Source organism: Nerophis ophidion, linkage group LG08 (genome assembly GCF_033978795.1).
Source record: "Nerophis ophidion isolate RoL-2023_Sa linkage group LG08, RoL_Noph_v1.0, whole genome shotgun sequence".
Lineage (NCBI taxonomy): Eukaryota > Metazoa > Chordata > Actinopteri > Syngnathiformes > Syngnathidae > Nerophis > Nerophis ophidion.
The window spans coordinates 44,644,347-44,667,621 of NC_084618.1; the positions used below are offsets into that span (position 1 = coordinate 44,644,347).

At 39.4% G+C, this 23,275-nt stretch overlaps 1 protein-coding gene across 5 annotated transcripts; it reads right to left on the minus strand.

Moving 5' to 3' along the window:
* Positions 1–253: 253 nt before the first annotated feature.
* LOC133557823 (zinc finger protein 345-like) lies at positions 254–23,178 on the minus strand. Of its 5 annotated transcripts, XM_061908648.1 has the most exons (8): positions 22,577–23,178; positions 22,303–22,505; positions 18,116–18,202; positions 17,714–17,812; positions 13,457–13,567; positions 13,260–13,383; positions 3,035–3,106; positions 254–2,899 (listed from the first exon to the last, which is right to left on the minus strand). In XM_061908648.1, exons 1-8 carry the CDS (start codon positions 22,584–22,586, stop codon positions 1,350–1,352), a joined length of 2,256 nt encoding a protein of 751 aa, XP_061764632.1. In that variant the 5' UTR covers positions 22,587–23,178; the 3' UTR covers positions 254–1,349. The 5 variants fall into 5 exon arrangements, with proteins under 5 accessions (XP_061764632.1, XP_061764630.1, XP_061764629.1 ...); XM_061908646.1 differs by having other exon boundaries at positions 254–3,106; positions 22,303–22,442; positions 22,577–23,177; XM_061908645.1 differs by having other exon boundaries at positions 254–3,106; positions 22,577–23,176.
* Between the last annotated feature and the right edge of the window lie 97 nt (positions 23,179–23,275).

Here is a 23,275-nt window from a genome sequence, read left to right on the forward strand (position 1 = left end):
CTGGAGTACGTTTAAAACTATATTTTCACGTAACAGTTTGGTTTATTTTGTCAGGAAAACTAACATCACCACACATGCTACCGGGCACAGCCACCCACTTCCTTTATGCACGACTCTGGCTTGATCGGTCATTTTTATTAGTGTAAGGTTATGCTAAGGATGTTTATTTAATTTCCACATTTGAGGAATATCTGTAGTGTATTGTGTAAACATGTTGACACTGAATTTTTTATTTAGTGGAAAGGACAACACATACTTTTGTAATGTTTATTCTTACATGGAGAAATCAGAAAAAAGAAATAAAATGAAGGAGAGAAAATGATTCATAACACCTATCCTCAACCAAACTACCGGAGCTCCTCTTTCTTCAGGACGTTTTGTCTATCTAACTGCACATTGTTGAGAACATGTGTCAAACTCAAGGCCCGGGGGCTGGATCTGGCCCGTCACATTTTATATTCCCCGCGAAAGCCTGGGCACAATGTGTCAATAAAGCACAATATCTTTTCTTACTAAATGTTTACATTCTTTCCGTTTAGAAAGAAAAAAATTAACTTGGCGCATGAAATTGCAAAGATTCACACATTCCAAACATTTTTTGTTAAAATAAAAAGTAGTACTTACTGTAAATATTAGCTGGATTTTTGATTGCAAAGCAAGTTATCCAGGAAATTGTACACTGTAAAATGCTAAAGGATTTTGCGGTTAAAAAAAACCCTCCAAACTACAGCAGCTGAGTTACCAAAACTTTACCGTAAAAAAAAAAAAAAGTGGTATTTTTTTTTTGCTTTTACAGTAATACACCGTAAAAGCAACTGTAGATTGTTGAAGGTAAAAAACTGGTAGCTCAGAATTTTACAGGAAAAAAACCCCGTGGTAACCTTTATCCATTTACGGAAAACACCATGAAAACAACCTTCGGTTTCACAGTAAAAAAAAACACAACGGCAGTTTAGTCACCAGAATTTTACACACACAAAGTGTTTTTCCAATTTTCAGTAGTATGCAGTGACACCACCAGACTTTCATGACAACTTTTTGGCAACTGAGCTGCCATTTTCTATCCCTAAAATCTACAGAATTGATTTCTTTCAGTGTACGTAAAAAAATAACCATAATAAAATGCATAGACAATTACCATGAGGTGAATCCTTATACATGAATACTCATGTATTTTTAACTGATAGAAGCAATGTGCCCCTCAATGATAACTAGTTTGTCAGCCCTGGTATAGAATGTGTTGCGAGGGCAGTCTAAGTTTGACAATAAAACATCTGAGGCCTTGGCAGAATGTGATGTGGTCCACAAGACCAAAAGTGAGTACCGGTACTCTGGCATCACATCTTGACTTAGCTTGCCAACGAATGCACAAGTTTTTTGTGCCTATTCATGCTGTAGCTCTTTGGGAAAGCCTTGAGGCAAATGTTGCAGACAAACGGCTTCTTTCCCGAGTGTATCTTGGCATGCGAGTTCAGTAAACCAAGAGTGACAAAGCCCTTTTGGCAGATCTCACATTTGAATGGTCTTTCGCTAGTGTGGAACATGAGAACATGCTTCTTCACCTCAACTGCGGACAAAAAGGACTTGTCACACTCAGGAACATCGCATTTGAAAGGTCTCTCTCCCGTGTGAATCAGTGTGTGTCTTTTGATGGACGAGGCAGAGAACGTCTTGCCGCAGTAGGAACAAGTGTGGCGGAACCGTTGTTTGTGGTGCTTCCTCTTTTGGTGCAGTGTCAGCGCTCCTTTCTCTTTGAAGGACGCATTGCACTCGGTGCAGATATGTTTCTTCTCGTTTTTCGACTCGCTGTGGATGAAATGCAGGTGCCGCAGCAGATTAGACCTCTGCGAGAAGGTTTTTCCGCACTCGGCACAGAGGTAGGGTTTCTCCCTAGTGTGGACTCTCTGATGCGAAACGAGATCGGCGTCGTTTCTGAATCGCAAACCACAAAGCGCACACTGAAACGGTAGGTGGCCCGTGTGCTTCCACTCGTGCTTGATTAGAAAGCGAAGACCGGGGAAGATTTTCGAGCAGTGGTTGCACTTAAAGGGTCTGCTGATCTTGTGGAAGTTTTCAGCGTGTCTGAGCAGCGGCTTAAAAAGAGTGAACGTCTCTTCACAGCGAGTACACTGAAAGCCAATGTGGGAAGACTTGTGCCTTTCTAACATAGCGGCGTCTTTTAAAACCTTCCTGCACACGCTGCAGTAGAGTTCATGATGAGTGCGCTGATGAGCTTCTAGGGACAGTTTGTACTTGAACGCCTCCTCGCATTTCTCGCATTTGTAAAGATCAGGGCCCGACGCCGGGCCTGCTTGCTGCCCGACGTGGTCGTAGCAAATTCTTTTCAAATGCAGCTTGAGCGAGGTGAAAAGCTTGAAGCGGCTGTCGCACCGCGGGCATGCGTACTGACCGTCGGGGAAGTGGGTCCTCAGGTGGGTTTTCAGGTTTGTGTTGACTTGCTCATTGCAGATGAAACACCGGATTTGACGGGAGCTTTTTTGAGGAGGTTTCTTATGGCACAGCTCTTTGTTGCTGGTATTTTCCAACCCTTTGTTTTGATTTGGGACAGAAGCGACCTCCTTGATGCGACTTGGCGGTGAACTTCTGGCAGGAGCATCGAGAGAGTGGTCACTTGAGTACTCGGACCAAGAATGAGGAGCACCACAAGAGTCCTCATCAGAATAGAAGGACCATGAGGAAGTATTGCATCCGTCGCTTAAGTCTTCATTGTCAGAGTGATCGGAAGGACTTGCCACAGATTTTCTTAGAGGAAGATCTTCATTATTCAGCCCTTTTTTCTCTTCCAACAAAATCATTTGCATCTTAAGGCCTCGGTTTGGTCGCACAGATTTAGACTGCAAAGGCCGATCAAGATTTTCCCCTTGAACGCAGTCACCCGCTGTAGGAGAAGAAACATCACCTAATTGACTTTTTGGGATTTCTGCCCAATCAACTTCATCCATCTCTGTCTTGATAGGATCCCCTGTGACGGTTTTCATCTCTCCGTGGAGAGAAAATGTGCATGTTTGGCTACCTTGCAAGCAGTGTTCTTTTACTACGACACGCTTGAGCGCTGACAGGATGCAGGCCCCATTCAGGGAGTCATCTAAACAGAAAACAGAACAGACTGTCAACATATGTTATTGTTTGATGAATTACAAAACTAGACTCTGACTGACTTGTCTTCATTTTAGTTTTGTATATTCAGTATCCCCCCCCACTTTATTACAGGTAGGTTTTTTTGTTGTTACTTTTTACTATTGATTCTTTAGCATTTTCCTGCAGTGCCTTATTGCTCTGTTCCAACTAAGTGTTGTTTTGTGTACACTGTGTCTCACATAGCGCACTTTCGTACACACATATAGGGCCTGATCTCTTTAAAGGTTTGCGCTTATGAAAACGCGTGCAAACTTGAAATCACCAAAAAAGTTGATCTACAAAGCTCCTGTGCACAGAATTGAGACTCTTAAAGGCGAACATTATAAACATTTCAAAAGGGTTAAAAACAATAAAAATCAGTTCCCAGAGGCTTGTTGTATTTTTTGAATTTTTTTTCAAAATGTTACCGGTCCCGGAATATCCCTAAAAAAAAGCCTTAAAGTGCCTTTTTTTTTCGCTCTCTGCCAAGACACTGTTCATTTTCCTGTGACGTCATACAGTGCTGCCAATACAAACAAACAATGGCGAATACCACAGCAAGATATAGCGACATTAGCTCGGATTCAGACTCGGATTTCAGCGGCTTAAGCGATTCAACAGATTACGCATGTATTGAAACAGCTGGTTGGAGTATTAAAGTATTGAAGAACAAAACTTAGACTATTGAGCGAATAGCTATTGAAACTATTCATTGCAATAGCATGGCCGAATACCTGCGTTAGCATTGCCGGTAAAATGTGCGGACCAAACGATCAGGACTTTGGCATCTTGTGACACTGGAGCAACTTAAATCCGTCGATTGGTAAGTGTTTTTTTCGCAATAAATGTGGGTGGAAGGAAACGTAATATAGTTGCAAATGCATCTGCAGGTTATCCATACATCTCTGTGCCATGTCTGCTTTAGCACCGCCGGTAAATAGCATGTTAGCATCGATTAGCATAGCATGTTAGCATCGATTAGCTGGCAGTCACGCCGCGACCAAATATGTCTGATTAGCACATAAGTCAACAACATCAACAAAACTCACCTTTGTGATTTAGTTGACTTTATCGTTGCAAATGCATCTACAGGTTATCCATACATCTCTGTGTCACGTCTGTCATCGCCGGTAAAACGTGGAGACACTTTGGTACATTCAATGGGGGTCTGGCGGCAGACACTTTCACATCTTCGGGCCAGTGGTGCAACTTGAATCCCTCCCTGTTAGTGTTGTTACACCCTCCAACAACACACCGACGAGGCATGATGTTTCCAAGGTTCCAAAAAATAGTCGAAAATAACAGAGCTGAGACCCGGTGTTTGCAACGTGTTGAAAATGAAAATGGCGGCTGTATCACCTCGATGACGTCACGTTCTGACGTCATCGCCAAAAACAGAAAGGCGATTAATTCGCCAAAATTCACCCATTTAGAGTTCGGAAATCGGTTAAAAAAATATATGGTCTGTTTTCTGCAACATCAAGGTATGTATTGACGCTTACATAGATCTGGTGATAATATTCCCCTTTAAGTAAGCAAAATAAGGAGCACAAACCATTTAGCATGGCTGTCTTCGTGAATATGCAGAATAAATGCTGATAAGAATGCCTACAATACAGGGAGGACAAAATGCTAATCTGAGTATTTAGCACACAAATTAGATTTATTAAGACAAACTGTTATGCAGGAGCGGTTTTGCGTCTTTATTTAGCATGTCTGAAATGTGCGTGCAAACTAACAGTTGCACAGAAATTGCTGTGAGAAAGGAATCCATCGCGCTGCGGCACCGTCCGACGTATGCATGTCAACATATATGTACATAATTAAAATATTAAGACATGTTTATTCAGCAATGTTAGTTTACAATTTAATAGCTGCTGGATGACATAAGAGGCTGATTAAAAATAAATAGTGATGCGTTTTGGTGTCTCCTAGCATTTTTTTAGTATAATTCATTTTGTTCATATGTATTAATATGACAAAAAAAATCTTGAATTTCGATTCCTTGTATGTCTTGTACATGTGAAGAACTGACAATAAAATTGACTGTTGACAGTTGAAGGCGTCTACCAGGGCATACCTTCAACGTGCTAAAAAAGTGGGTTACGTAGTGGATGCATTGGGGCACTTGAGGTGAAAAAAATGGTTGATTCTCCAATGCATCACGATTAGAACGTGGGCATTTTATGTCCAAACATCAATTATTTACGTATGTTAAAATAAGTAAAACAGAAGGTTCTTAAATGCAGCATTAATGTTAATATTTTCTTAACGCAAGTTTGGTTCGAACCAACCATGAGAGAATCGTTAGTTAAAACTCTTAAAGGGGAACATTATCACCAGACCTATGTAAGCGTCAATATATACCTTGATGTTGCAGAAAAAAAAGACCATATATTTTTTTAACCGATTTCCAAACTCTAAATGGGTGACTTTTGGCAAATTAAACGCCTTTCTATTTATCGCTCTAGGAGCGATGACAGAACGTGACGTCACATGGGTAATAAAGCCGCCATTTTCTCAAACACACTACAAACACCGCGTCTCAGCTCTGTTATTTTCCGTTTTTTCGACTGTTTTTCGTACTTTGGAGACATCATGCCTCGTCGGTGTGTTGTCGGAGGGTGAAACAACACTAACAGGGAGGGATTGAAGTTGCACCACTGGCCCACAAATGCGAAAGTGGCAAGAAATTGGACGAAATTTGTTCAAAATACGAGGGTGTGGGGAAAGCCGACGAAATGGTCAGTCGTTTGTTTCGCACACTTTACCGACGAAAACTATGCTACTACAGAGATGGCAAGATTGTGTGGATATCCTGCGACACTCAAAGCAGATGCATTTCCAACGATAAAGTCAAAGAAATCTGCCGCCAGACCCCCATTGAATGCGCCGGAGTGTCTGCACATTTTACCGGCGATGCTAAGGCAGACATGGCACAGAGATGTATGGATAACCTGCAGATGCATTTCCAACGATAAAGTCAACAAAATCACAAAGGTGAGTTTTGTTGATGTTGTTGACTTATGTGCTAATCAGACATATTTGGTCGCGACATGACTGCCAGCTAATCGATGCTAACATGCTATTTAGGCTAGCTGTACGTAGAGTTGTAGCTATATTTGCATCCAGCGTTTCCCTCCACCCACATTTAATGCCAAACAAAGACTTACCAATCGACAGATTTAAGTTGATCCAGTGTCACAAGATGCGAAAGTCCCGAACGTTTGGTCTGCACATTTTACCGGCGATGCTAAGGCAGACATGGCCGAATAGCGTCAATAGATTTAAATAGCCCTGCGATGAGGTGGCGACTTGTTCAGGGTGTACCCTGCCTTCCGCCCGATTGTAGCTGAGATAGGCGCCAGCGCCCCCCGCGACCCCGAAAGGGAATAAGCGGTAGAAAATGGATGGATGGATTTGCTAAATAGCTTCAGTTTCTTCTTCAATTTCGTTTTCGCTATCTGCCTCCATACTCCAACCATCCGTTTCAATACATGCGTAATCTGTTGAATCACTTAAGCCTTGTGTGGTGTTCATATTGTTGTTACTCAGCCAGTGTTAGTGGGTCTGATGGACCCGTTGCATTTTGTGACTTTTAATGCCTCACAATCAAATATTTTATGTTAAAATACTGAACAGATGTTTACCTTATCCCAATTACAAGCAGTATAAACAATATATATGGTTAATATTTGCCCTTTACCTTTGTTGTCACATTTTTAATGTATTATTTAAAACATAATAAAGAAAATCATTTAAAATCAAGATATGAGTGAAAATAAATTTACAAGTGAAGCAAGTTTTTTTAGAAACTACTGACTTATTTCTTTGAACTTGAAATTTAACCCATTCAGGTGCACAACACAAGCTAAACAACATGAACACAGAGTAAACATATCAGTTAAGACAACACATCAGCCCCATTGAACACATGGGCTTTAGCCACTAGCCTATACAACACATTTCTTCTCTCGATTTGTGGTCTCACCAATGCCATTCCCAGATCCTCAAGAAAGTGCCGTCTTTTCTGGCGCTTCACTCATGTCCAACATGTCAAAGAATATCACCAGTGGCCAGCGTAGAGTCTTCCGTTTGCAGCTGTAGGCCGTCACCAGCTTGTCCATATTGTCTACCCCCTCTTTTTGTGGCATTATAATCCATAATGATCTCTGGTTTGTGATTTTCCTGGTCACAGATTCTTCCTTTCCTGTGCAGTGTGAGTACCTCATTCTTGCCTTTCTTCGGCACATAGGATACCAGGGATGGGTCAGCCATGTATACAAACTTGGAAGACTTGACACGCCTGTTCTTTGAAGTCAGCAGTTGAGGTGGGAGCTCTGACCTGTTTTTCCTTATTGTTCCCACCATGCTCAGCTTCCTCTTCAGGAGCTCCTGTCTCAGTTTGTGCGAAGTAAAAAAAATTGTCGCATGTGATGTGTCCACTGAGTCCCTGAGACATGTCGAGGACAACTCTCATTCCTTGGTTTTTCCCGGGGGCTCCTCCATCAGATTTCCCTGTGTAGACTTGTAAATTCCAAGCATATGAGGAAGAAGCATCACAGGCAGCCCAGATCTTTATATCATACTTTGCAGGTTTTGATGGCATATACTGCCGAAAGGGGCAGCGGCCCCTAAATGGCATACGCTGTTCATCAATGGGGAGGGAGAGCGAACAGCTTTGGCAGGTAGTGTTGTAAAGTAGTGTTGCAACCTTGTGTGGGAACTGGTTCTTTCATGTTATTGCACCTGCGGTTCCCACGCCGGCACTGTCTGCTCTCGTTTTCTCGCACATTTGACCCTCTGATGTTCTGTGTACCTACACTCTGTCCTCCTCCTGTCTAGGCCTGCTGTGTGTCTGTGTGTGTGTGTGTGTGTGTGGTACACAGAACATCAATTTCCACACTTCTATTAGCCCCGGGTCCAGGGAACCCTGGACATCTTATATGTAATAGAAATGTGTAGGGCGGTGTATGGTGTGTGTTCATTAAATACATATTCTGATATATGTTCTTCACAGAAAATGAGCCTAAGCCATTGAGTCTCAGTTTGAAAAAATTAATTGTATAATTTTTCTTGTAATAAACATAGAAAACGGGTCTCACAGACCCGAACACCACACAAGGGTTAAGCCGCTGAAATCAGAGTCTGAATCCAAGCTAATGTTGCTATATCTTTCTGTGCTATCCATTTGTTTGTATTGGCATCAGTGGATGACGTCACAGGAAAATGAACAGTGGCTTCACAGATAGCGAAAATCAGGCACTTTAAAGCCTTTTTTCGGGATATACCGGGATGGGTAAAATTTGTAAAAAAAACTTGGAAAAATAAAATAAGCCACTGGGAACTGATTTTTATTGGTTTTAACCCTTCTGAAATTGTGATAATGTTCCCTTTTAAAATGATAAGTTAGCTGGGTAAACAGAGTACAAGCTTTGCTAGCCATGGCGCACATTCGCTTGAATGTGAATCAATGAAAAAAAAAAAAAATAATGCTTTGTACATTTCAACAGAAGGTTAACAAGAATCACATTACAGCAGAAGAGAGCGGAGAGACATTAATATCCACACAGTGGCAACACGCAGATATGATTAGATATAAAAATGAGCAGAGTGATGACGCACGTCTTTGAGCCCTAAGTGTATGGCAACTGTTCCCAAAGTGTCGGAAAATTCTGTGGTTATACAAGGAACACAAAAAAATCAAAGATGCCTGATCACAAAGGAGGGATTGTATTCTTTTTTGTTCACTTAGCAGGCACCTACAGTTCTCATGTATCTAGTCTTCCACGTAAACATCTATGCTGTGCGCACTACTCCAAAAAACAGAAATGACGCAAGACTGTAGATGTCAGTAGCCAAAGGAGCAGCCTTGTAGACATATGATCAATAATTAATGGTAACACTGAATTATCCCAAATGTGTGAATGTGAGTGTTGATGTTGTCTTTGTATATGTGTGGGCCCTCCACCCGAATGCAGCTCAGAAAGGCTCCAGCCACCCTCGCGACCCCGAGAGGGACAAGCGGTAGAAAATAGATGTATGGATGGATAAATATAATACACTTAGAATATATATTAATAATAAAAATAAAATACAATATATTAACAATATACAATATAACAATTACTGCGATGAGGTGCCGACTTGTCCAGGGTGTACGCCTCCTTCCACCCGAATGCAAAGGGAATAAGCGGTAGAAAATGGATGGATGGAATATAACAATTATAGATGTATATTTTTAAGGTGCCCAAATATTCCCACCTCTGTGCAGGACTGCATTCTAAAATATCCTTAAAAATTGGTACATACTGTAGATGCCTAATGCACGTTTAAAAAAACGCCACAGTCTGATAACATGAATGTGCAGTAAATGATTGTCTCCATGGTGAAAGCCACGTACACGCAGAAACTTCATTTAAATAAGGCGCTGTGCACCACTTTTGTAATTGTCATCAATCGTACACAAAGTCTTCTAGTTTGTTATATTAACCTCGGAAGTTGGAAGTGGGAGCTGGGAATTACGTCACAGCAGAGTTGTGAGCAGTTCAGTTACAATGTTTGGAAATCAAGATGGCCACATCAATGAAAGCTAGTCATTAGCTTGCTTTATCTAAATACAAAAAACTTATGAAAAAAGATGCATTCCTTCAGCAACCTTCAAAAAACAGTGGATGAAGAAGAAACACAGACGCTATTGCTAGCGATATAGAATGTATAAAACACAGTAAAAAAACTGTTCCCTTCAGTAACATAACCATGTATAGACGTCCAACAATACAACATACACGGCTGATTTAGTGCAACAATAGTCAGAAGTGCAAATAATGGATACCACAGAAGCTTCTATCATTGTTTAAACACAGAGCAGCCATATTTGAAGCCAACTTGGGATGTGGTAAGGACTCTCAGACTTTTCAAGTAGCAAATCAGACCTCGGTGGGGGCGTTCCAGTTGAAATTTCAGACTGGGACTGGAAAATTCCAACTTCCAGGACAAGGGGAATTCACCATTAGTAGACGATCCGGCCCCCAGTCCTTTGAGTGCATAAGGTGATGAACACTGAGTAGTACCGCAAAATGCTTTGCACTACAAGAACCCAGATGTGGCGCTCAAAAACCTCAAAATGGTGAGTACATAGCAAAAAGGGAATCTTTGGGCACCTCAAGATTTGATTATAATTCAGACTACGATTTGTTTCTAATTTGATTATGGGAACATATTAACCATTAATTAGTTCCTTATTAACATGCAAATTAGTAACATATTGGCTCTTAATTAGTCATAAAGTGCTTATTAATGCCTTATTCTGCCCTAAACCTAACCCCCTAAACCTAACCAAATAACTCTAAATTAAGTCTGTTACTCACAATATGTTCCCCTAGTGTATTTTTTACTTAGAATATGTTGCCCATACTAAAGTGTTACCTTGTTTACTTATGTATCTTTAATTATCATACTGTATATCATATATGATATAATAGGTTAAACTTTATTCATCCCACAATGGAGAAATTATGTGGTTTCGGTGCAGATTTTACATACAGTAACAAAAGTAAAACATAATTTAAAAAAATAATAAACTCAATGAGTAATTATTCACTCTGGAAAATTGTATTGTTGCTGTAGATGGTCATATCTGCTGTACAGATTTAATTAGCAAAAGAGAAGTGCGGGATTGTACTTCTCTTGTTGCCTTATTTGTATTTGACTTTATTAAATGTTTGGGTATAATTGTATTAAACAATAGTAGTTGTCTTTCAAGTAATATATAGAAATGTAAAACCAGGGATGGGAATGAAGATTTACAAAACCAGCTGAAATTTTTTTTAATCCTAAAACACTGCTTCGCGGAAGGCCACATAGCGGCCGCACACGATGCACCCGCCTGCTAGGGGGGCCTGGGGGCATGCTCCCCCAGAAAAATGTTGATATCTGTTAGCTTAGGATGCATTTCCTGCTATTTTGAGTCAAAATCTAACAATATTCTCCTGACCAAAATTTCACATTTATTAGCAAATATTTTCATAAAAATGTATCATGTGATGAAATGTATGTATACACGTTTACACATATATCAAATTCTTGCACACTTTTGGATTATAGACAAAAATAGGCCTACAAATGGATTAACCAGAACTCTTCTCCGTAAACTCACTTTACTTAGATGCCTTGCCGATTTCACGTGGTCAAAGAGTGCCACCTTTCCCCAAGATCCATAGTTCACAGTGTCCTTGCAATATAAGCACTGAGCACGTCCCGGTTCATCGCACTTTGCAATGAAATCGCTGATCAGTTCGTCTACTTCCACGATATCGTTGTTAATCTTCACCTTCAGTTTGATAGATATATCGAGCCATCCCCAGTTCCACTTGTTTCTCACGTCCTTATCGATATCTTTCGCTAATGAAGCATTCCTATCTTGAATAAGCTTAACCATGTCTGAAACTGTTTTGTCAATAAAGAAACGTGTTAATTGAGAGCTACTGTGTTTTCTTTCCAGATTAGTCGCCGATAAACACAACCAATATAAACAGAATACGAGTTCAGAAACGCTCACAATAATTGATCAGGGATCAGGGACTAGATATTGTCGGCAAACGACGCGTGCAGACGCCTACAACGGGCAATGTCATTGGTTGGTTGATGTTGTCAGCTGATAGTAGAGCTCGCCAATCTGGTGCCTTCACACATTGGCATTATATTTTTCGCGGGAATTCTCTGCCTTGTACTGATAACTAGGTCAACGCAGAGACAAAAACCACAAGTACCTAACCACGTATATAATTTTCTCCCTGGATTTAAACGATTCACAGAAATGATCCTGGCGGTGCCAAAATCGGCGGAATTCCGCAGATCCGCGGAAAATTCCCATCCTTGATAACACCTGTTTATTTTATGGAGGAATGTAGTTAATCATAGAGCTGGCACCCAATGATAGTAAAAAAAAAAGTATTGCTTTTTAATCTAGAATCGATTCTGAATGAAATCGTTACCACCAAGAATCGAATTGAATCGTGCAGTGTTCAACGATTCACAACCCTACTGGATAGCATACACCAGGTTGTTTTTGTGGGTATGGGGAGTCCGTTCTTTAGGATGCACCAGTCTGTGTCTCAGGGTGCTGCCTGCTTTGATGTGTACTGGGATGTTGTGTTTGTTAAAAATTGTTCTGAGATTCTTAGATACACCTGATACATATGGAATGAGAATATGTTTGCGTCCGTCACCTTTTCCTCCTCATCCTCTCTGTTCTTGTTTATTCTAGAACTGGATGCACTTTTCACAAACAACCAGCTGAGGTACCCACAGGTTTTGAGAGCATCCCTCAAATACTTATGCTGTTTTTCTTCGACCTGTGGGCCAGTAGGAACATTATCAGCTTTGTGTTGTAGGGTTCTGATAATTCCCAGTTTGTGTTCCAGTGGGTGGTGTGAGTATTGATCAATATGTGTGGGTTTTCGGTAAAACACGACATGGGGGTTTATATTATAAATTATATTTAATTATTAATACCATGTATAGAAGGCTCCACCTGTGGCTACTAACCTATGCAGTATTGTGTAATTTCTGTATTTTGGATGCGAGTGTGCACAGCATAGATACATTATATATGTGGAAGACTAGAAACAATAGCTGCCTGATAAGTGATAAAATGAAAAGAAATGTCCCTACTTTCCACCCAGATGCCGTAAAATATCACCATATCTACTAACTTATTCATATCTATGGCTAACAACGTTTTCACACTGCGTGGATATTATTTTCTCTTGTGACTTAATCAGTTCTTCTACTGTAACACGGTTCCAGTTAGATTTACGTTGATGTGTATGAAGCATTTATTCTTTCCATGTTTCACTACTTCACATTCAAGCTTCCTTTAGCGCTGCGGCTTGCATAGCTTGTCCTGTCCTTTTTCTTCCATCTGTCTGCAATAGATTTTCATTTTAAAACCGCCTGTATTACTTTTATAAACATACTTTAATAATAGATACTTGGACAGTTGTCAGTCGATTCAGAATTGCCCATGAATCAGTAATTTTTCTCACCTCTAATGGACACCACCTTCAACAGTTGTTATCTTGGCTTCCTTAAGACAGAGGTAAGTAGAAAGCACTTGCCATTGGGTTTGAGGTGAATGTGATCCCTCTGATGGTTCAGCAGGGTCTTGAGCTCCTCAGAATGTCGCATGGATTCCATACTGTTTACCAGAGCAGAGGACACCTCATCACATGCAGACGTGACCTAAAATTAATAGATATTCCTGATATTTCTTGAAATGTAGATGATTAGTATGTAATGTATTATTTTTAAGTACCTGTTGGAACGTTTTCCAAGGGAGAAAAGCCTCAAGTCTGGACAGAAATATCTCCATCAGGGAGTTGAGGGCTTTGTCATACGAAGGGCCAAACTCCTCTGGAAAAACATTCTAAAAAGAAAACGGATGTAATATGTTTAAAGGCAGTAACAAGCTACATGTAGCTAAGCTATGAAGGTTAGCTACATTTTCCAGTAGCTTGGCTCCTTTTTTAACAAGTAACTTTTCCTGTAGTTTAGCTACTTTTAGACTCATCCATCCATCCATTTTCGACTGCTTATCTCTTTCAGGGTCGCTGGAGCCTATCTCAGCTGCAGTCGGGCGATAGGCACGGTAAACACTGGACAAGTCGCCACCTCATCACAGGGCCAACACAAATAGACAACATTCACACACACATTCACACACTAGGGCCAATTTATTGTTGACAATCCCATGTAGCTTTAAGCTTACATCTAAACTCAAGCAACAGCAAGAAAATGGACTGCGAATCCATGCCAAAAAAATATGGAGAAAATGAAATGACCTGCATGAATGAGAACATTCATACATACAAAAAAAAAGTATGATGATTGGTTTGTGTTCGTATGATGAGTCACAATTGGCTAAAGGGTAGGGCGAAACAATACGGACTGGCCAATCAAAAGCAAAATAAGGTGGGTCATCAAAACCAGTAAGCAAAATCAAAACACTCATGTCACATGACCACGAAGGAGTCAGAGACAGAGGGACTTATTATTCTTACAAAACCCAAAACCAGTGAAGTTGGCGCGTTGTGTAAACCGTAAATACAAACAGAATACAATGATTTGCAAATCCTTTTCAACCTATATTCAATTGAATAGACTGAAAAGACAAGATACTTATGTTCGAACTGGTTAACTTTATTATTTTTTGCAAATATTAGTTCAGTTGGCTGCGATGAGGTGGCGACTTGTCCAGGGTGTACGCCGCCTTCCGCCCGATTGTAGCTGAGATAGGCACCAGCGCCCCCCGCGACCTCAAACGGAATAAGCGGCAGAAAATGGATGGATGGATGAATAGTTCAGTTGGAATCTCATGCCTGTAACATGTTCTAAAAAAACTGGCAATAGTGGCAAAAGACACTGAAAAAGTTAAGTAATGCTCATCAAACACTTATTTGGAACATTCCACAGGTGAACAGGCTAATTGGGAACAGGTGGGTGCCATGATTGGGTATAAAAACAGCTTCCATGAAATCCTCAGTCATTCACAAACAAGGATGGGTCGGGGGTCACCACTTTGTGAACAAATGCGTGAGCAAATTGTCGAACAGTTTAAGAACAATATTTCTCAACAAGCTTTTGCAAGGAATTTAGAGACTTCACCATCTAGGGTCCATAAAATCCTTAAAAGCATCAGAGAATCTGGAGACATCACTGCACGTAAGCGGCAAGGACGAAAACCAACGTGACCTTCGGTTCCTCAGGCAGTACTGTCGCTACATCTGTAAGTGCAAGTAAAAACTCTACTATGGAAAGCGAAAGCCATTTATTAACAACACCCTGAAATGCCGCCAGCTTCGCTGGGCCCGAGCTCATTGAATATGGACTGATGCAAAGTGGAAAGGTGTTCTGTGGTCTGACGAGCCCACATTTCAAATTGTTTTTGGAAACTGTGGATGTCGTGTCCTACGGACCAAAGAGGAAAAGAACCATCCGGAGTGTTATAGGCGCAAAGTTCAAAAGCCAGCATCTGTGATGGTATGGGGGTGTATTAGTGCCCAAGGCATGTGTAACTTACACATCTGTGAGGGCACCGTTAATGTTGAAAGGTAAATGCAGGTTTTGGAACAACATATGTTGCCATCCAAGCAACGTTATCATGGACGGACTTGCTTATTTCAGCATGACAATAGTAAGCCACATTCTGCACGTGTTACAATGAAATTGCCGCACAGGTCACAGTGAGCCAATGAAATTGTTTACATTAAATCAAATGCACTACGGGCTCCCCTATCTTTGAGAAGACGCGACAAAATGCCCGAGACGCCGAAAGCAATCAAAAAAAAGAAAATCCATCACGGCCAACAGGCTCCGTAAGTCCAGACCGACACACACGAAAGAAAGAGAAGAAGGCACAGGCTAAGAGGCGACCCGCCTCCAGACGACGGTCTCGCTGTGGGACCAAGCAACCCCGAGGAGGATGAAGACCGTGCTCGCCACTGGGCTGTAAGCGTGTGGCGGTACACAAGCACCTGTCTAAATATGTTTCAATTCATACACGAGGCTACAAAACTAAATTTGTAGAACAATCGGGTGGGCACCATTTAAAAACAGGTGGCTCTTAACATTTTAGTCTTTTTTGGCTATTTATATACATTGTACTAGTAAAATATGAAAAATACATGCGTTTAATTAAATAAATATACTTGCTCTAAAAATTGTAGGTGTACATTCATCGATCATTCTGAGTATGGTTACAAGAAAATCTTACTGAAGCAACCATGTCATCACAGTTTGAGTTGCACTTTTAACATGTGTTCATTAATTTAAAAAAATTAAATTAAATAGTGGCACCCACACAACACTGATCTCATGTGCGCTCTATCGTCGCGGCTGTGCAGAACCTTTGTCCATGTATTTAAAATTCTGGGCACTCAATGCGTCTGGAATTTATATAGGTTTATTTGTTCCACCTATTAAACAGTTATCCAAAGCCATGCAACATAAATCAAAGCTTTTTTGAAATCGACTTGATCAATTATTTGTTGCAGCCCTACCAGTACATCACAGTTTTGAAAAGGAGTGGAAAAGAAGCAGAGCTTATCTATTCCTACCCCTTTTCCAGTTGCTAACACATTTGTTCACTCCCTGTTCTCAATTTATTCACAATATACTTTTTAAGTAATAACAGTAAAAATAAAAAAATGAATAGTGAGGCAAGTTATATTTTCTAGATAAATAAGAGTATATAGAATATATATGGATGGATGGAATAAATTCAGAATGTTTATCATGGTTCTTCTTTGTACTTTGTAAACACTAAGTTTGAAGACCCACTTTTATTCTTTGGCTTTTAACACTACGTGAGTTGTGTGGTCCTCTGTCCTCTGTTGTCCTCTGTTTTTTATACACTTTGATTTCTACTTTACTGTTTTAATTGAATTTACCCTTTAAAATTGTTTTTGATCATATTTGTTTTTATATTGGTTTTATATTTATTTATTTTTTGTTTTTATTCAGTCATTGGTGGAGCATAATATTGTTTTTAACATGGCTGTGCAGCACTTTGGAAATGTTATTGTTGTTTAAATGTGCTATATAAATAAAGTGCATTGGATTGGATTGAAGAGTTACTTGAATTTGATCACATTAGTACATTGTTTGGTTTCTTTGCTTAATCTATTCTATAATTTAATTCCACATACTGATATACTGAAGGTTTTAAATGGTCTACGTGCGTACAAATGTTTTAAATTACATTTTTCTCTAAAGGTTATATCTCTCCTCTTTTATTGAGAATAATTCTTGTATACTCTTGGGTAGCAGATTTTAGTTTGCTTTGTGCATAATTTTAGCCGTTTATGTCGTGGAATTTCAGTATTTTCAATTCAATGAATAAATAGTTTTAATGTTGTGTATATCCAACATTATGTATTATTCTAACTGATCTTTTTTGTAACACGGTTAATGAATGAAGTGTACTTTTGTAGTTTTTTCATAATATTTCTGCACAATAACTCAGATATGGTATCACGGTCCAATACATATTTAGCCTTATTCATTATTGACATGTTTCTTGCTACTTTATGTTGTATATTTTTTATACGAGATTTCCAGTTTATTTTATCATCAATCATTATACCTAAAAATGTGGTTTCATTTACTCTTTCAATTTATATTCCATCTATTTGTATTTGTGTTTGACTTTCCCTTCTACTGTTACCAAATAGCATTATTTTAGTTTTACTGAGTTTAAGGATAGTCTGTTTTTGTCTACCCATCTTTTTAATTTGTTTTTCTTCTGTTATTTGTATTAGCTTTTGTGTATTCTCTCCTGAACAAAAGCGCTGTTGTATAATTTGCGAATAATAATAACTTTAGAATACTTTTTAACTTTACTAATGTCATTTATATAAAGCGAATAATTTAAATGGTGTAAAAGAGAAAACAAAACTATAACTTTTTTTCAGGAATCTGTCATTTTTGTTGCTTTCAATTGTTAGGACCAATACATAGAATCACAATACATCCACTTTTTTGTGACATTTGTTTCACCCGAGTGTGCACTCACCAGAAAGAAGTGTTCCCTCTGAGCAGGACTGTTCAGCAAGTGTTTGACAAAATCTACAAAGTCTAAACATGGCTCGTCATCATCATCCGTAGCAAATGCCTGCAAAATATTGTGAAACATAACAGTAGGAGAAAAAAAATGTATAAACGTTATTTTAACCTAATGTTCATATGCAGTACAGTAAATCCCTGCTATTTGCGGTAAAATGCGATGTTCCAAAACATCGAGTCTCATCAAAGCATCTTAATGCTGGAAAATGAATTTATTGACTTGATTCAGAGCTGCAGCACTATATTTACCAAGAGAAAATGAATCTCCAAATATGTAGAGATGCTAAAACTTAAATAGGCGGGGATCTACTGTACATAGGATTACAATAAGTACAGTATAGAGTGTAAATACCTTAATGAGGATGTTCAGTCTGTCCAGATGTTTCTGCATGGTGTGTAAGTTGGCTGTTTTTTTAAGCTGACATAACTCCAAGATAAGCTAAAGAAAATACAAAGGTAGGAATACTGTTCAAAAAACATTGTAGAGCATTCTATTCCTAAAAAGTACAACAATAAGCATACAGCGCTACCTTGGTTTATGGTATCAATACGTTCTAAAAAGTTTAGTTGAAAACCAAAACATATGAAAAACAAATGAATTTAATCAAAAACTGTAGATCCAATTTATCTGTTCAGACGCCACAAAATGTTAACACTAAACACTAAAAAAGAACAATTATAGTTTTAGACGCAGTAGAAAATGTGTATTGCATCAAAGTAAGCTAAAAATGTGAGGACTTGTGAGAGAAGATCTTATTGAGAGGGCGAGCGAGGAGAAGAAAGACGGACGTCATAATCGTGTTTTGCTAAAATGTCTTTCTTGAATTTAATAATTTTCCCCTCACTTTCTCTATCAAAGTGCTGACTTTGCTTTGCATGAGAAAAAAGCCCTTTTTACTTCATTAATTTAAGAATACAAATTGATCTCTGGAAACAATTCCCCAAAAATGTTTTAATATCTGAGGGGTCATATATTTGAGTTCTTGTGGGGGAAAAAGTCTACAGTAAGTCTCCTCCGACACGCAGCACCTGACGTTATTTGGTGCAAACTTAACCACACCATTGGCACAGCTAGAAACGTTGCAAAAACAGTAATATTTAAAAATTGGCTAGATATTGCTAGTCCAACTCATATTGACCGGTATACACAAGCTATGGAGATGTTATCAGTAGAAAAAAAATACATTTAGTTTAGATAATAATGAGTCATATCCTGGAATATGGGATTGGCAGCCACGCTTCCATTAGTCTACACCAGGGTGGCTGTGGCTAAAAATGTAGCTTACCACCACCTACGTGTGAATGTAGAGTGAGTGAATGATGGGTTCTCACAAAGTCAATAAAAAAGCGCTATTTAAATATAATCTATTATTATTAGCCATGATATAAATTTGTTTTAACTATTAAATGAACTTAAAATATGACTTTTTTATCCTTGTGGTAAATATTGGATACAATGTGTTGTCAAGCTTATGATATGCGATGCAAGTGTAAGCCACTGTGACACTATAGTTCATTTTTATTTATTTTTTTATTAATGGCTGTGATGGCAATGTAAATGAGTGATTATAACAATTATTTATTTTTTTGCATGTTTTTTTATGTTTTTAATCACTGTTATGTTGAAAATGTTATTAATATTGATACTGCTGTTGACAATATTATTTTTTTATTGTTTGTGTCATGTTTGTATGCCATGTCAATTGCTGTGTTGATTGCTATTCAAAGTGTTGCTGGTCTGGGAATGGTTTGGAAGTGTATTATTATGTATTAATAGTACATTAGTACTTGTTATTTTGTTGGACCGATTACAATATTAAAAAAACACAATACAACGATACTTGTAGGGCTGCAACGAATAATTGATCAGCGATGGCCGCGCCCGGGAATCAATTTTTGGTGATTTAACCCCCAATTCCAACCCTTGATGCTGAGTGCCAAGCAGGGAGGTAATGGCTCCTATTTTTAGCCTTTGGTATGACTCGGCCGGGGTTTGAACTCGCGACTCACGACCTACCGATCTCTGGGCGGACACTCTGACCACTAAGCAGGTTATGAGGCATTATTCATAGTAAAACACAAACTTTCAGCTCACCGGTTCGGAATGTCCATAGCTGCATTAGCTCATTACTTCTCTGTGATCGAGGCACTACTAAAAGTAATTCCTCGGCGTTATGTCTTTCAATAACTATGTTACTAACACTTGTTTAATGTTAAGGTCGTAAAATCTGTCAAAAAAATACAAAAATAAAGACATGCCCGTACTGGGGCTCCAACCAAGGGTAAGGGTAAGCATCATAAACCCTGTGCGATCCATTCTAACAAGGTCTTGAGTTAAGTAGTTTGGTGAAAATATACTGCTGCGATTCACAATAAATTTCGGAGTATTTTTCACGATAGGTGCCCTTTTTTCTGGCCAGAGCACCTGCCACCTAAAATACATGTGTACATCACAGCCACAGACGTACTTGCGCAGTATATTAACACAAGATTGGCACACCAATACGTGGGATTATTTGGGAACATACTCTGCGGAACGTCTTGTAAGTACATTCATTTTGATCAATTATTATACAACTCTTGCATGTTAAAACGTAGTTAATACCATATATGGCAATAACAGGACCCACTGGTGACGGTGGCAGAGAAGAGGACTGTGAAAAAACTAGTGAGCATCCTGGATGCCAGTCACCCTCTGCATACAGTTATTAGCCAGAGGAGCCTGTTCAGTGCTAGACTGCTTCATCCCAAGTGCAGGACTACTAGACTAAAAAACTCATTTGTCCCACACGCCATTAGACTGTACAACTCCTCTCTGGGGATGTTTGTGGGGGGTACTCGGATGACAGGGGATGCAAAACAATGACAGTGCAATACTTTTTCATAATATGGTCATATCATTAGCCAGAGGAGCCTGTTCAGTGCTAGACTGCTTCATCCCAAGTGCAGGACTAATAGACTAAAAAACTCCTTTGTCCCACACGCCATTAGACTGTACAACTCCTCTCTGGGGATGTTTGTGGGGGGTACTCGGATGACAGGGGATGCAAAACAATCACAGTGCAATACTTTTTCATAATATGTTCACTACTGCCTAGTTCCTCTTGTTATATTCTTATTTTACTGTCAAATTGTTATTCCCGTTGATGCTTTTTATTTGTATTGTTGTTGTAATATTTTTCTATTTTGTTTCCATTTATACCCCCATTATTTACTTTTTAAAGGCCTACTGAAATTAGATTTTCTTATTTAAACGGGGATAGCAGGTCCATTCTATATGTCATACTTGATCATTTTGCGATATTGCCATATTTTTGCTGAAAGGATTTAGTACAGAACATAGACAATAAAGTTCGCAACTTTTGGTGCTGATAAAAAAGCCTTGTCTTTACCGGAAGTCGCAGACGATGACGTCACAAGGGTGAGGGCTCCTCACGTCCTCACATTGTTTTTAATGGGAGCGTCCAGCAGCAAGAGCTATTCGGACCGAGAAAACGACAATTTCCCCATTAATTTGAGCGAGGATGAAAGATTTGTGGATGATGATATTGATAGCGAAGGACTAGAAAAAAAAAAAATGAAGTAAAAAAGAAAAGGCAATTGCATTGGGACGGATTCAGATGTTTTTAGACACATTTACTAGGATAATTCTGGAAAATCCCTTATCTTTCTATTGTTTTGCTAGTGTTTTAGTGAGATTAAAGGGAATAGCGGTAGAAAATGGATGGATAAATAGTACCTGATAGTCGGAAGGGTGTGTCCACGGGTGTCTTGAGGCCAGTGTCTGAGGGAAGACGACGGCCGATACAAGGACGGCGCAAACTCCACAGATCTCCGGTAAGAGGCGACTTTTTAACACAATTTTCTCACCGAAACCTGCCGGTTTACAAGTGGTCGGAAACCATGTTCGCTTGACCGCTCTGATCCATAGTAAAGCTTCACCTCCGGGAATTTTAAACAAGGAAACGCCGTGTGTTTGTGTGGCTAAAGGCTAAAGCTTCCCAACTCCATTTTTCTACTTTGACTTCTCCATTTTTAATTGAACAAATTGCAAAAGATTCAGCTACACAGATGTCCAGAATACTGTGTAATTGCGCGATGAAAAGAGACGACTTTTAGCCGAAAATGGTGCTGCGCTAATATTTCCTGACAGTCCGTGACGTCACGCGCACGCGTCTTCATTCCGCGACGTTTTGAACAAGAAACTCCGCGGGAAATTTAGAATTGCAATTTAGTAAACTAAACCGGACGTTTTGGCATGTGTTGCAATGTAAATATTTTGTCATTGTTGTATAAACTATCAGACTGCATGGTCAGTATTAGTGGGTTTCAGTAGGCCTTTAAATTGATCTCAACTTTGTACACTGCTGCTGGAATTTTATTTTACTGAAGGAACTCTCATGATAAAATAATCAATAAGGTACTATCTATCTATTTATCCATCTAATTCTCATTAAAAATAGGGCATTGCAAACCCAAGGTAGTAGTGTACCTACATTAACTGTAACTACATTTTCATTCCATAAGTGGCCTTCTTACCCGCACTTGCAGGCCCAGGATGAGTTGGGTCCTCTGAGAGTTAGTGAGCAGATCTGGGACAATGTCTGTCACCATGGAAACGAAATCCTCCAGCAACCCATAATCAGCCACAACTCGATTCTGGATGGTCTGCCAGATTGCTGCAGACACAAGCTGAATTGGTGACACCAGGAGGCGCAAAGCGGAAACAGGAAGCTGCACACCTATTGAATCATGGTTGTTCGTTAAAAAAAGTGCAAATTTCACATAAAAAAATACAGAAAGTGTAACGTACCTGTATTCATTGTTATTTGCAAATGAGATGCAGGCGTTTAAGTCCGGTCACAAAATCAACTTCAACGTCTTCGATTTTTACCGATTTAAAAAAAGTATCAAACACTTGGATGCCGCCACTGGCTAATGTATGAAGAAAGGTGACAAAATAGCAATGAAACGTGCCACTAAACACACAATGTTTCCCACAAGCGAAAGTTCAAGACAGCGGAGACGCCATCTGAAGGCAGCCGTTAACGTTATGTCCGACGGCTATTTATGTCCGACTTCACGGCATATTGAAAAATGATTCCGTCTCTCACAAATCATTTTCAGTGCATTGCGGACAAAGTACGTCACTCATAAAAGTTACTTTTAACATTTTTTGCTATCATCCTATTTTAGTAAACATTAGCAAAATAGTGTGATCAACGTTGTAAATGTCGTTTTGACGTTTGTGGTCGAACGAGAGAGCAAAGGAAGCTGCATTTGCGCATGTGTGGGTTATAAAAAAACGGTCTTCTCTAGTTTACGAACTTTACGTCATTGTAAAATATATTTTTAGGTTTAAATGTAGCCCTTATGAATGTGACTTTGACTCAAATAAATACAGTAAGTATTTACACTGTGACCGTGTACCGTACTTGTTTCCCAGGTGTGTAAATTTTGACAGGGAAGCAATGTCCTGGAGGACCACTTACCGGAAATGACGATTACAAAA

What these genes read in the sequence shown, in the direction of transcription:
- LOC133557823 (XM_061908645.1), bottom strand. An exon ending in AGAGGGAACACTTCTTTCTG is followed by an intron (nt 13,568 to 17,713) that starts GTGAGTGCACAC and finishes TTTTCTTTTTAG; the next exon opens with AATGTTTTTCCAGAGGAGTT. An exon ending in CATTCACCTCAAACCCAATG is followed by an intron (nt 3,107 to 13,259) that starts GCAAGTGCTTTC and finishes TTTTCTGTTTAG; the next exon opens with ATGACTCCCTGAATGGGGCC.